General features: G+C 41.8%; 2 protein-coding genes across 3 annotated transcripts; both read left to right on the top strand.

Moving 5' to 3' along the window:
- The first annotated feature begins 2854 nt into the window (after positions 1 to 2854).
- Positions 2855 to 6336, top strand: atg10 (ATG10 autophagy related 10 homolog (S. cerevisiae)). Of its 2 annotated transcripts, none has more exons than XM_041949767.1 (7): positions 2855 to 2908; positions 3848 to 3954; positions 4056 to 4190; positions 4446 to 4626; positions 5016 to 5113; positions 5240 to 5337; positions 5658 to 6336. In XM_041949767.1, the coding sequence occupies exons 2-7, from the start codon at positions 3850 to 3852 to the stop codon at positions 5779 to 5781; spliced, it is 741 nt and encodes a 246-aa protein (XP_041805701.1). In that variant the 5' UTR covers positions 2855 to 2908; positions 3848 to 3849; the 3' UTR covers positions 5782 to 6336. The 2 variants fall into 2 exon arrangements, with proteins under 2 accessions (XP_041805701.1, XP_041805700.1); XM_041949766.1 differs by having other exon boundaries at positions 2860 to 2908; positions 3812 to 3954.
- Positions 6337 to 11412: 5076 nt separating this feature from the next.
- LOC121614795 (serine/threonine-protein kinase pim-2-like) lies at positions 11413 to 13943 on the top strand. The gene is given in 8 exon segments (XM_041948870.1): positions 11413 to 11476; positions 12037 to 12150; positions 12521 to 12640; positions 12643 to 12734; positions 13328 to 13457; positions 13581 to 13707; positions 13709 to 13761; positions 13894 to 13943. Coding segments are annotated over 8 exon segments (750 nt in total).
- Positions 13944 to 14892: the final 949 nt, after the last annotated feature.

Genomic DNA, 14892 nt, shown 5'->3' on the forward strand with positions numbered 1-14892 from the left:
TGTAACCAAGAGAATCCAGTCATTTTTCAAAATAAAAGATTTTTCAAAATAAAAGATTGTTCAGACTCAGATAAACACTGATGAATTATGATTAATTATTTCTTGTGCGGCCCGGTGCCAATTGATCCACGGACCCATACCGGTCCGCGGCCTGGGTTTTGGGGACCACAGGGCCAAAAGCACTGAGAATTCCTGAAAACACTTTCCATATATGTTCCTAATGTTCAGCTTTCAGTGAAATGAGTGGGGCACCATCTTTGATCAAAGTCTCCAGTTCTCTCACTGTTTTTCTCAATTGCTTTTTATTTATGAAAATAATATAAGATAAGATAAGATCAACTTTATTAATCCCCAGCTGGAGAAATTTGGTGTTACAGGCAGCATCAGTAGAAATAACAACAGCACAGACAATGGAAAATACAAAATAAGAAGTTGACTATATATATATGTACATTAATTTATCTATTTTTAGGGATAATGCACACTGATCAGCATCACTGTAAATGTACAACTCTTATTTCTTGTCATGATGTTAAAATAACAAGAAAACACAAAACATGAAAAACTAGAGCAGGAGAAAGCGAAACAAGCAGCTGAACAAAGGTAAACAGCCTCGAGGAGTAGGCAGCATCATGCACAGCTGGACATACAACACAGACAACCAGCACAGGCAGTTAAAACATGACAACATAAAATCACATAACATTACACAAGACAGGTGAAAGCAGACAGACACAGAGGACAGACAAGGCAAGCATGCAGCGACTTGGTCTGTTTGAGCAGCCTTTTCACTGTTTTTCATTATATATATTACAGTATCGTCTGTGTACATTTGAATGTCATCTTAAGTACATGCTGAAGGCACATCATTGATGTATGAGATCAGGAGGAGCTGACCTAGAATACAGCCCTAGGGCACTCCGACATTACAATTGAGAGTGCCTGACACCAAATCCTTGATCCTCACACAGTGATTCCTGTTTTTTTAGGTAGGTGCACCAGCATGAAGCAATAGAAGTAAAGTTAAATGGAAGAAAAATGTTTCGATTAATTGTCAAAGACTTTTCTTAAGTCATGATGACTGTCAGGGGAGATGGTGTAGCCAGGGAAACAGGAGGCTGATGAAACACCACCACAGAAACTGCTGTAGTTCAGCAGGATTAGGAGATGGCTGTGGCACTGGAACTGAAGACGGTCATTTGCCTCATCTGGGAAGGTGATGAATCTGCATACAGACCCGAGGTGGAACAGCTGACCCTACGGTACAGTCAGAGCAACCTGGAGCTGAACACACTCAAAACTATGGTGTGACAGTGGACTTGGGGATGAGCCTCCCAACACTGCCCTACATCACCACTCTCACTGTACACTGTTCTTTATCTTCCTTCTGTGGGCACTGTGAGGTCGCCGGATACACAGACAGCTGATTTGTTTCAGGATCCAAACATGTTCAGTGAACACTGTCAGTCTGTTAGTCATCCACTGAGTTCGGACTGTGTGCCTAGGCTAATTTAAGTACAATCGTCAAACATTTATGTACCAATACACCTCTCATAGCAATTTCATGGTGCAGTGGAAAGGAATGTCCCAGTGAGCGATCAGGAAGGATTGAGATTAGAGTCACACTTCTTGTCACTCATGGCCAAAAGAACAGGTGAAAGACTGAACTGTGTAGGAAAACATGCTAACGTTTTTATATATATATAACATGCTAACATTTATATATATATAACCTGCTTTATTTTCCATCTGGCCTTAACTAAATATCGCCCTGAGTTCTAGTGGGTCTCGTCCAATGGGAAAGCAGGATTTGGATTCAAACTGAATCTGATACTCATGTGTGCTCTGCAAGGCCTGATAAGATTTCAGCCCGATTTCTTTGTTCTCTGTCCCTAGTTTTTGATCAGGCTTTTAATTTTACATGCAGGCCTGTCTTTGTTCATCCATGTGGTGAGGTGCCAACCAAACATATATAATTTATATGTTGTCCATACTTTATATAGGGGGCAGCCGTGGCCTAGAGGCTGAAGAAGCAGCTTGTGATCGGAAGACCGCCGATTTGATTCCCCCACCGGACCGGCAGAAAAATTTGGGTGTGAGTATTCCCTCCCCCTCCATTAGCTGGCTGATGTGCCCTTGAGCAAGGCACTTAACCCCCCAAATATGCTCCCCGGGCGCTTGATTGCAGCCCACTGCTCCTGTGTGTGTTTCACTGCATGATGCATGTTGCATGTGTGTGTGTTTCCCCAGCGATGGGTTAAAAGCAGAGAAGTAATTTCCCAGTCTTGGGATCAATAAAGTAAATACACTTAAACTTAAAACATACACTGTATGCATATCTACGCGCTTCATGTATATTCCAGATATTCTTATTTCTTTGCATTGGTCTTCTGTGCTTTTATTGCTGAAATTTCATATTTCTGTCTCATTCCTGTCTTATTTATTCTTTCTGTCTTAAATGCAAAAGCACCATTTGAATTTTGAGTCCTGAATCTTTTTTTTAGCTGTGTGTCCATTCCTGTCTCCCTGTAAATTCTCATTGGAACTGTTCGTAACAGTGAGATCCGTGATAACAGTGACATGCTTCGTGTGTGCATGTGGCTGCACCGTCTCCACTGTCTGCACTACTCTGCTTCAGCTGCAGCTCGCATGCGCCATCTAGCGTTTGAAAAGACAAACAACACTTAAAGAATAGCAAAGGACATAAACGATACTTCAGTGAAATTTGTGTTATAAGGACGTTTCTTGGCATTTGATAATATCTGTATACGTTAAAGTCAATCGGTATAATTGTATTGTTTGACAAATGAAATAACTTTAAAAGGTAACGGTAGTAGTCACATGACCAGATAACCCGGAAGAGAATCCCTGGCATAGCATGGTGTTGTACCGTCCCGGTCTTCTGCCTGTAAGTAATATGTTGTAGAAAAGGCACCCAGACTCGGTGTCTGGTGTGTTTTCTAAGTGTTCCGTGTGTCTGAATGGCTTTGTTTTGATATGACATCCACCCGTGAACCGCAGGGTAACATTAATGCGTGCAGCACTGCCTTTCTTGTAGCGTTAGATTACTTGACAAATGTTTGCTATCTACGTTTGTGTTTTCACTTTTGTGAAACGAGCCAACATGGCTCCTTAAAGTTACTAACTGAGATGTGGCGTTGTTATTTTAAGGTTTGACCGCATGAGATGTGTCGCTTAGAAATAATTCATTGACAGCTTGAAGGAAGAACAGCTGGCGCCTGATAACTGCTGCTACACCCGCAGATATAGAGATATATGTACGCATAGAATGTAGAAATGGTGAATGGCGGTGCCACAGCTTCAGGAACACCTCAGAAAATGAAGAACTATTGAATCTTCACAGATGCTACTCACTTTCATGTCTGCATTCAAAGTTTAATCTGTGCACATCTTTCCACAATGAACATTTGAATACACCATGCTGCTGTTAGTAAGCAGTGTGGAGTCGGTACACAGCCACTGGCTCCTGTTGCAAGATGACACAGGAGGCAACAGGTGTGACAGTGAGCATCGGTAGAAAGTGTCAGAGTATATGATGAGCACACAGATGAAGAGTTTACATAGAGTACATTTATACAGTGTACTGTATAAAGTGGTTCAAAGTAGCTGCACTGCAACCATAAACAATATGAACGAGCTGCCTGCACTTGAATGCGTCAGCAATAATCTGTTAATATATGTGTGCCCGCATATGTCTCTCTCTCTCTCTGTGTGTACTGTATATGCACATTCATTGCACATTTGATTCTGTATTAAAACCATGTAGTCAATCAGACCTCCCCATTTTCAGCTGCCCTGTTTTAGCGTCCACCATGTTCCCTTGCAGAGATGAACTCGTGTGTGTTGGATGAGCAGAACTTCCGTCACTGCTGTCAGCTCCTCCTGCAGCAGTCAGAGCAGCTGAAAGACGGCTGGAGCTGGGAAGTACTCCAGGTGAGGAGGTCTGTACTGTCTCAGTCATTCCTGTAGACGTAGCCTGGAAGCTTGCTGTGGTCCATGAATGTGGTTAATGGTAGTTTCTGATCTTGGTTCAGGGTTCAGAGGAAGGCTACCTGAGGAAGACTGCTCTCAGGTCAGTCGTCATTGACTCGAGCCCAGTGTGGAATCAGGAAGGATCAGGTTCAGAGTCTGAGCTACACACTTCCTGTCACTCCTGGCCAAAGGAACAGGTGAAAAACTGAACTGTGTAGGAAAACATGTTAACATTCATATCTATGCTTTATTTTCCATCTGTGCCTTAACTAAACATCACTGAATATCAGGAATTAGTCAGCACCAAAACAAACCTTTAACCTTTAAGATATTTAAGCACACAACTCTATGTCTTTAATAATTCTAAGGCAACACTAACAGATTGAATGCCCTCTCTGTTGCTGGACAGAGTGAACTACTGATCATTCATCACTGCCTCTCATCCTCCGCAGTCTGTCCTTGTTGGCCTACTTGATGCTGACAGCATCAAAGGTGACACAGATGATGAAGATGAAGATGATGGGGCCTGCACAGTGTCTGAAGGCAGCAGCCAGGCGCTTCAGTACGAGTATCACATCCTGTACTCCTGCAGCTATAGTACTCCTGTACTCTATTTCAGAGCCTTTACTCTGGGTGAGACAGTCACTGCACACACACACACACACACACACACACACACACACACACTGCTGCTCTTACCTGTGTTTTTCTGCCCTGTGGTCAAAGCATTTACAGATGAAAAAAAAACATACGCCCCTTAATTTACTTAGAGCATTCAGTATTGGCCCCAGATTTGTTTCAGCTCAGTGTTCAGATGGTCTCGAGCTCAAACAGGAATGAGGGAAATGTGATCGACACATCACACCTCACATCTCTGAGCTTTGTTGGACTCAGATGTGAGTCAAATATTCTCACTGGGTTCTTCTACGTTGTCTCAGTGAGAGTAACATTTCAACCATGTCTGGATTTTGTAAGGATGCCCTCTGTGATGTTTTTCCTGTGCTTTCTTCCTCGTGTGTCAGAGGGACGGAGCCTGTCACTGGAGGAGGTGTGGAGCTCTGTTCATCCAAACTTCAGGCTTCGACTTCAGAAGAATCCTCTGAACACAATCACGCTGCAGGTAAAACCAGGAAAGCCATCAGCTTTACTATCATCATCATCATCCTCATCGAAGTGCCACTGAGATCTTCTGTGTGTGTGTGTGTGTGTGTGTGTGTGTGTGTGTGTGTGTGTGTGTGTGTGTCAGGAGCATCCCCTGCTGGGTCAGCCTTTCTTCATGCTCCACCCCTGCAGAACAGAGGAGTTTATGAGGCCTGTGCTGCAGATGGCTCAGGACCAGCACAGGTGGGATCACTGTTGGATTCCCTTATCCAAAAAACATAATAAAAAAAAAACTAAAACAAACCCAATAACAGGCTACTATTACACGTGAACTTGTTTACACAACTTAGTTGTATCCTGCTGAATTTCTTGAGTGTATCACGGTTCATCAGTTGCATTGTTGAAGCTGGATTTGCAGCTAGTTTCATGCAGTCGCTCTGATATCATGTTGTTGTGTTCCTGTACACCAAATGATGGTGAGTGTTCCTCACCTCATCATGGTTGTTAGATTTTGGCATGTTCATAGTATTAACTGTGTGTGTGGTGTGTGTGTGTCTGGGCAGGCCAGTGAACTATGTGTTGTCGTGGCTCAGCGTGGTGGGTCCTGTGGTGGGTCTGGAAGTCCCTCTGAAGTACTCCACCCAGCTCCATCCTGCAGCCTCACTCAGCAGCACCAAGCCAGACTGAGGCTTCACCTGCTCTGCTCGTCTCTTTATCAGCACCTCTGTGGAGCCTCTCTGCGTGGAGGCTGGATTATCAACCAGGCAAAGCAGGCAGCTGTCCCAGCACCCACGACCCTCAAAGACCCAGAACGCCCAAGGTTGTCTGTGTGCGAGTTACTTTGTGTTCATTTAATTCCAAATTTGTTTGGCAGTATGATGAAACACAAGAAAAAAAGGCCTGATGTAGCTTCTGAATTTTAACCTGATCTTGAGGCCGTGTTTTATTGAAGGTCCTAGTTTTAATACTTTAAGTATTTCCCTTGATATTACACGGTGGACATTCTGAATGACGTTGTCACCAAAAACTAAAGCAAAACTAGGGCAGGGTGGTGTTCCAGTGTATATTCAGGCTGTTTATCACCTTTTCATACATGCAATCACCTGGAATCTGTCTTTTTAGTAAGATGGATATCAAGGACAGTATGAAAGGTTAGCATGATGCCAAGTGTATATATCCTGTATCTGCTGAATTTACATAATGTAAACTGAAAACATCTGGCAATAAATGGTTTTCACAACACTTCTAGAATCTGTTTGCACTCTATGCTCAGTGTGTGCGCAGCACAGCCTCTAGTCAGACGGCAGATTGGATCAAAACAAACCAGCTCAGGTGAAAAGCTGAGCCCCACCTCAGCAGCTCCATAGCATGAAGCCCAGTGTGTCTCAGCAGGTGTTAGAACATGGTCTGACAGCTCCAGGAACATCTCACAAAACAAACATTTGTTTAGGTTTCACTGTTAGTGTCATTCTAAAGTCGAAGTTCGATGTTTTCAATTTGTTTAAAAAGGTAAATGATCATTTCTTGTACAGTGACTATGTTTGATAGTTATTTAGTATTGAATATTGAATTGGAACAGTTTGCCGTGGATCAGCAGCACCATACTTGTTTTTTTTTTGTGCCATGAAACAGTATACCTGATTTCCTGGCCAATCATTTGTAATGAGAAACCTGTCTGAAAGTCTAAAAAGGATGTCAGACTTACTCTATCTATAGTTGGTCTTTCACTCTGCTTGTTTTTTGTAGGAGACACATTTCCTCACCCCCCGACAGCAGCAGTCAATAGGCGGTAGTGATGTGTTGGTCTTCAACGAGTCAGCTCACATCGTTCACTTTAAGGCGGCGGCTCCAGAGTGTGAGCCTGTTTCTTCTTTAAATTAATACAAGACAGAATAATAAGATGATCTTTCTGGCACTCTGCTCAGCCACTCAGGCTCCATGCACTGGCTGAATGTTGTGTCGATGTGTGCATGCGGCCAATCGCGTGTGATGACACACAAAAACAGATCATACCACCAATTTAAAAGCAGACCTGGCCTGACTCTGCAGGACAATCATCTTACAGACGTGGTGATACTTTGGTGTTGGTAACCCTCAAGTGCAGCTCTATCCAGGAGGCACAAGACAGCTGATCAACAGAGAGAAAGAAATGAAAATTGGAGGGATGTTTGAATCTGACCCAGTCAGTCCTATGAAAGGTGCCAAAAGCACCTGTTTTCACAGAATGGAAAAGAAAAATGATCGTGGCAAAACTTCTCACCGGTTCTTATAAACACAGGAGAGAAAAGAATTTAGATGGATCACCAGGATTTCTTTCTCACTTGTCACCCAGGACTTCCACATCCATGCATTAGATATCCATATCCATCCGAAAGAGGAGTGAGGGAATGAGAGAGAGCGTGTGCTAGAAGAATCCAGACCAGGCATTTGAGGAACAGCATCGATAGATGGACGCTTGTTTTAGCCAATTATCAGCCTGAATGAATTACATGAGAAAGGAATCAGCTCCTCAGATCACATGTGACGGAGAGGAGAGCTGAGAGGGATAAACAGGGTCAGAGCTATCAAACCAGAGCCAAGACACAGTCAGTTACACAGTGTTAGATTATGCTAATACTTTAGCACATAATGTCAAATGATAGCAGGCTCATTGTGCAGTATGTTTGTGATTGGCACAAAGCGACAATTAATGCAGTGCTTTGCTGGGAAAATGGAAAGTTTGAGCAGACATTCGGATTCATCAAACACAACATTAACTGTTGCCCGAAACAGGAACTAATCTGACCCATTTGCAAGCGACAAAGAGGCAAGACTGCCCTGATCCCAGCAGAGCTATCAAGGTTCATCTTAGCATGATGTATTCTGCCAGCAAAACCACATGCAGTCAAAACCAGTAAAACTTTGTAACCTGAAGAGGTTAGAATAAAGTGGCGGATGGTCTTTGTGTGTATTTTTAGCTGCTAATCATTTTCACTATTCAATGATTTAGCTGAATTTACTGGCCCAGGTTACACTGCTATAGTTAGAAATGTGTAATACAGCATACAGCACCTGCATGTGGAATAGATAGATGGTACTGCCGTTTTTAAGTCAATACTGAATTGATATTAATGATATAAATGTTCTAAAATTATACATTTTTAAATAATGACAGTAATTCTAAAGCAAGTATTAACTGACACAGATAAATCACAACTTGACTACAAAATAAATCAAAAATAAGGATGATTTGTTATTTGTCTTCTATGACAAACTGCTTGTATTGATGTGTTTCAGATTGGGACTGTAAATCTGCTCATTATCACAAATATGCTGCTGTCATGCAGAAGCTGTGGAGGTGTATTACCTATATACTTAGAAATAAAGCATTGATTGACACTATATAACGGGTGAATATCAAAAGATGGGACTAGTTTGTCATCCAGGCTACTTGGGCTCTGCCCACACCTGATGGGTTGGAGAGCAGCCAGTTCAGGTGCTCCAGGTTTGGGACCAACGGTTATCGGTCTGTCTAAGCATGAAGCGATTCTCAGTACACTCGGACACACCTTGCAGATAGAAGTCCTGTATCGTCAGTGTAATGTATTTAGACGTTGAGGGAGAGCAGAGAGGTCCATCAGCCTGTATTGACTGAATGTCTGGGTATGGCACCTTTGGGAGTTTGTGAGATGGGCCAGGGCACTTAGGATATTAAACTAGATGCCAACTTCAGTGGACTAAAGCTTTTAAGTGACGCCATCAATTAAGCAGCATTGTGTGTACGGTGCATGTCTGGCAGTGAAGTCAGACAGAAGGGCAGCTTAGGTAAGAACAGCCACCACTGCCAACCAGTGATGTCATGCTACTGAACTCGGTGAGACTGAGAGCTCAAGAAGAACCCAGTACAGGACCTCACAGGTTCTGGGCATTAAGTCATATCATTTGAGCTGTCTTGAAGCGTAGAAATCATCCTCATTATCAGGTTCCAGGATGACATTCCCTAACTTCCACAATCATCACTTCTTATCTTCATCAGTAGTAGAAACAAGTTTTCAACTACAAGGAGTTAGCCTTGGTATTTTGGTGCATAACAGTCATAATAGACATAGGAAGAAGAAAAGAAGAACAAACACAAAAAGTACTGCAACAGTCAAGAATCAAATACAAAACAGAAATTTAAAGTAAAAAGTATGAAAAATAATCTTTTAAAATGAGCTGCTTTACAGAGTCTAAAATGAAGAGAATGGAACAAGCGTGAATGTTAGTTAATATCAGCTTTCAAAGTGAAAGTTGGACTCGAACAACGGCAGGATAAAGCAGGACCGCTTGTGATTTTATACCATTTATGCAATAGGAACTCAGTCAACTCAGTCTCGAGACCTGGCGTTATAACATTTTATATGTATATATGTGTGTGTGTGTGTATTTAGTATTATGATTATTTTTTTTGATTGTGATTTATTCTTATCATTATTGTGGTTATTGGATTTATACATGCTTTATCCAAATGTTTCTTTGGATTAATCTACCAACATTAGTGTGTGATATATCATGTTTTTATTGTGACATCCAAAGGAGTTGGTTGTTTCTGATATCATGGTCTCACTACTAGACTAGACGACTTTTGCATAATTTGCCATTCTTTGGCCACACGATCAGGTCACAAATAATTCATATGAACTGAACAAAATTTCCTTGCAAAAAAGTAAATAAGCATATCGTGTCATGGTACTCTTGTCACATATAAACCTACATAATATTGAACTAAGTGTCTGGCCGGTTAGTTTCCTCTGAGCCCGGGACTGCAGCTCTCCAGTGCAGCTTTACCAATTTCTGCTCTATAATACATAACACTTCACTTTATCATGAACACACTGAAAGTAACAGCAAAAGCTCTCACAGCTCAAGTCTACACAAAAGTCTTGTGCTTAGCTAACCAGCACCCATAAACACAATACTCAGCCATCCGGATTAGCCTTGCTAGCATCACAAGCTAGCAACAATTAGCATGCTAAAATGAGTGAGTATTTTCGTCCATCCACTCAGCTGTAATGAGTTTTACTCAAGCTCTCGATGAATGAATTTGAGAACATTTGACTGAATATTTTAACAGTTTAGCCGCCTGTTAATAATGACAGGAAGTCAGACCAGGGAGGCTCTAGACAGGATTTGAGGAGATGACCTTCAGACAGTATGATGAGTCCTTTTAATATGTGATGTCTGCCAGTAGACCAAAGGTACATCCACTGACTTGAATCTGTTGCTTCTGTTAAAGAGCTAAAATCTTTTTGGATTTGGCCCGTGCAACAGAACTTTAACTTGTCTTGCTCCAGTGCTTTGTGCTAAACACAAAGTTAACGTCCAGCCTTGCTTGCCAGTATATGTGCACATTTAAAACATACATCTTCAATAGAGCGTCAGCTGAGAGCTTCACCTCTCTGGACACTGAGCTCTAGCCCACAAGCATGTGTGTAGCACTTCTGAACAAGAATATTATAGATTCAATAAGTAACACATAGACATTAACACATAAATGACTTAAACTATGAAATCAGAGGCTGCTATCAGTCCAGCAAACTCTGGACATCACTGTGCTTGCTGAGCTTGAAGCTCCAAAGCTGCAAATCTTTTTATTTCCCCTTTGGTAAGATTTTTTTCACGGTTATTTTCCCCTTTTGCTTTCTTGTCTTATGCAAAATTAAAGGTTAAATGTTAGTAGTTTTTGCTTCAATCATTTTATCAGCATTATATTTGACTGAGCTCTCTGTGGTCTTAGTTTACTAACCGAAGTTAAGACAATACTGCTGTTGCACATCAGTCTTAAGCGTTTGCTCGTCAATCAAGAACCAAAAGCTCACAACAATATGATTCATTTTCACAGCGTATCAGCATCACGTGATATTATATTATCATTTATTATCACCACAGCCCATACTCTGCTAGATATTGTAGTGATCAAAAAAGAGGAAAAACCAGGTGAAATATATTTCAGAAAGACTTGAAATGACTTCAAGTTTTACTTTGATCTGACTTGGTAGTATAATATTTTTGACATGAGACAGTTACCCTTTTCTGAATTGCATATTGCACCCATCATAACATGGCGGATCATTTTAAGCTGTTTTTCAAAAGTGAGACACAACTATTGTGAAATGTTGTTTCACAGATTTGCCATCTTGTCCAGATCCTGACGCCAGGTTTCCAGCACCAGACACAGCAAAAAGGCTTGTGCTGTTTGGAGAAATAATAAAAGTAATACAAATATGGTGGTAGCCTTCTGTTTCTTTGATTAATTGCCCTTTCATTTAAATATATCCAGATGTATTTATGTATCCATAAATGTGTATTGAGCAACTTGCCAACAAGTTCGCCATCACGTCTGACTCAGCCCAAGCCAGCAGAGGTGAGGTGACAATGTAAGAGGAGATGAGATGAGTGTGTGTCTGAGCACCTACACCACTCCTTCCACCGTTTAGCCAAGACTCAGTCGACATCACATGTTTTACCATTTGCTTTTTGCACTAATCAAACAAACAAGATGACATGTTAATTAGTGAGCTTTAGAGGTGCTGGTAGGTGGATTTTCTTACCTTAGACAGTCCTAGGCTGACAGTTTCTCCCCGTTTCCAGTCTTAAACTAACTAACCTGATACTGGTGGAAGCTTCATATTTACTGTACAGACATGAGAGACTCTCAGCAAGAAAGCAAGTAATCCTACTTTCCAAAGTGTCAAAACATTTCTTTTGGTATTTGAAGCAAAGTGCAATTAAAAAAACCAACCAAAGGTTTTGTATTTACACGTGAAGAATTTTGTCTGCTATAAAGCATAACAGTAGAGGAAGATTTGACTCACCCTCAGGTTAACAACCATTCATTTCCAACATGACATCCAGCCTAGAGGGTTCAGATAAGATGTTCTTCATGACACCAGAAAAACATCAATCTGTGTGTGTGTGTTACAGACTTTGAGGCCAAGTACCTGCAGCTTTACAAGCTCGGAGAAGGAAGCTTTGGATCTGTTGATGCCGGCAGCAGAAAAACTAACGCGCTAACCAGAGTACTGCTGATCCTGTCCTGTAGGTGGCCATTAGAACACACCCTAAAGCTACTGTGAAGACTAGAAGAAAGGTGAGTGATTTGATCTGATGTCTCAGAATCAACTGTTGAAGTCATTGCTTGTTACTTTGATGATAAACAAACACACCCTTAGCTTGTAGAAGGCTGGGGAGTGACCTGTTAGCCACAGGTGATTACCTGAGTCTCCACAGGGTGGCTAACATTTTGTCAAATGTCGTTATTAGCATTGTTGCTAAATCAATGTGTAAATAAAGGGAAAAAAGCAAATGTCTGATGTCTGAGAATCAACTATTGAAATCATTGCTTGTTACTTTGATGTTAAACACACATACACACAGCCACATTTATTATGTATCGTCTTTCCTTTAGGCCTTAAATGGGGAAACATACAAGCTGAGGTGCTCTTCATGCAGAGAGTGGCAGGTGGTCCAGAGCTGATGGGGAAATCTGCCCCTGTGTCCTTATTAGACTGGTATGATCTGGACCAGGAGTGCTCCTGGTCATGGAGACCCCAGTCCCCTCTGTGGACCTTTTTACCTACCTGCATAACAATGATGGTCCCATGGAGGAGGACCAGGCTAAGGTACTGAAGTTGACTGGAGCATGTTTCTGTGTGTGGAGTTCCCTAAAAGCTGCACCGAGCTACTTTTGAAAATTTCATCATTCTGATTGTGGTCAGTTTCAGTGGAGAGTTGTAGGCTGCGATCAGTTTTTTCATTTGCTCCAAACAAAAGCAAAAAGTTCAAATTGGTTACCTTTGGTTACCACTGTCTAATCCAACCTTTATGAAGTGTTCCTAAATTGTACCTAATGACTTTATTATTTGTTAATAAATTGTATACAACCAAAATAGTTGGGATGCTGTGTAAAATTTAAATAAAACAGAAAATGTGCGAAAAGATTTTGCTTTAGTTGAATTATTATTTTTTTTTTGCCTCAATTTGTGCAACACCCACAATGGATACCAATTTGCACTCACTTGTGTCTTTGCATTGACTTTATGAGCAGTTGTGGCTTCGCATTCAGTTTGAAAACACCTTTATACCCGTGCAGCCTTGCATTTGCATGTTGTTATTGGTGTCACCAGTGTTGAAACTACACTGTTCTCAGATGCACCTGATTGAACTTTGAGGAACATTTTTGTATGAAAGCAGCAGCACTGTCACATACATGCAGCCAGTTTTCCATCAAGACATTAAATGAGGAAATGTCCTTGTGGAAACTGGCTCCAGTGTTCCTGGAGTGCGCATCATAGATTTTGGATGTGGCTGCTTGGTGAAGGAGAGTCCTTACTGCGCCTTCTCTGGTATGGTTTCTGGTTTCTGCTCTTGCTCTTCATCCCTCTCTTGGTCTCTGGAGTGATAACTTTTATTTAAATAATCTGTTCATCCTTTGTTTCTTTCTGTCTCTGTCTGTCTATGTATTGTAGGAACCTCTCCCTACGCCTCTCCAGAGTTTTACATACAGGGGAGTTACCAGGCCGGCCCCGCCACAGTCTGGCAGCTGGCCACACTGCTCTACGAAGTGCTGGATGGATGCAAGCAGTTTATCACCTCACCAATTTAGAATTAGATTCATCAGTGAGTTGAGGGAGCTGCAAGTGTCCCGAAGTAAGACAATGCTGGTGTCAATACAATACCTGACTTTTAATAGTGTGCAAAACTTTTACTTTATATGTTCCCATAGATCGCTGCAGCTTCCACCCTCGGCTTTGCTCTGTTCTCTGTCCTCGCTCTTCTCAGACTGCCGGGATTTATTAAAGAAGTGTTTGGCTATAAACCTAGCAGAGTGAGCCACCCTGGAGCAGATGCAGCGGCACTCTTGGTTCACTTAATGCTGCACAACCCACCCCAAACACCTCCCAGCACCATCAGTCACCATTAGTCACCAGGCACCAGCGACTGTGGTAGGGAGAGGTAGAGACGGTTGGCGGTTCGATCCGTGGTCTCAGCAGTCTATGTGTCTAAGTATCCTCGGGCACTGAAACCCAAGTTGCTCCCAATGCTGTGTGTAGTCATGGTGACTGGTCAGAATGTGTTGGTATTTGTGTTTTATTATGTGTTTCTAACTATATGATATCATAAGGTTTGTTTTTAAGTTCCTTTCAACATTGCAAATCCTCCCTGTAAAATCCACAATAAAATTTGAAATCCTTCTCCACTTACAAAGCCCTAAATGGTTGGGCAAGCACCATTCTTAAAGTACTCATAGTACTTTATCACCCCACTAGAAAACTGCCTTCCCTGCAGGCTTACTGTTGGTTCCTTAAGTCTCTAAAGCCAGGATGGGAGCCAGAGCCTTTAGTTATCAAGCTCCTCTCCTGTGGAACCATCTTCTAGCTATTGTCCAGGAGGCAGACACCCTCTCTACATTTAAGAGCAGGCTTAAAACTTTCCTTTTTGATAAAGTTTACAGTTACGGCTGGCTCAGGCTTGCCTTGGACCAGCCCCTTGTTATGCTGCTATAGGATTAGACTGCCGAGGGACTTCCAATGAAACGAAACCTCTGTTTCTTCTCTCCCTCTCCATCTGTATGCGTTCCTGTCCTATCAAGGCATGTTACTGACTTGGCTTCTTCCCCAGTTAGATTAGTAATCCAGTCCCATGAATTGTTAGCATGTATCATATTGTTGAATTTATTGATTCAGCATGAAAGCACTTTATACAGATTGGATATACATTTATGACTTGCAACAGGAGTTGTTCACCCTTAGTTTCCCCAGCTGGCCTTAATCTCCAGCT

Source organism: Chelmon rostratus, chromosome 12 (genome assembly GCF_017976325.1).
Source record: "Chelmon rostratus isolate fCheRos1 chromosome 12, fCheRos1.pri, whole genome shotgun sequence".
In the NCBI taxonomy this organism is placed as follows: Eukaryota; Metazoa; Chordata; class Actinopteri; order Chaetodontiformes; family Chaetodontidae; genus Chelmon; species Chelmon rostratus.

Bases quoted from the DNA above. Each gene is read 5' to 3' on its own strand.
- atg10 (XM_041949767.1), top strand. From the start codon at position 3,850: ATGAACTCGTGTGTGTTGGATGAGCAGAACTTCCGTCACTGCTGTCAG. The intron at 5,114-5,239 runs GTAAAACCAGGA...TGTGTGTGTCAG, and splicing joins TGAACACAATCACGCTGCAG to GAGCATCCCCTGCTGGGTCA. The intron at 5,338-5,657 runs GTGGGATCACTG...GTGTCTGGGCAG, and splicing joins ATGGCTCAGGACCAGCACAG to GCCAGTGAACTATGTGTTGT.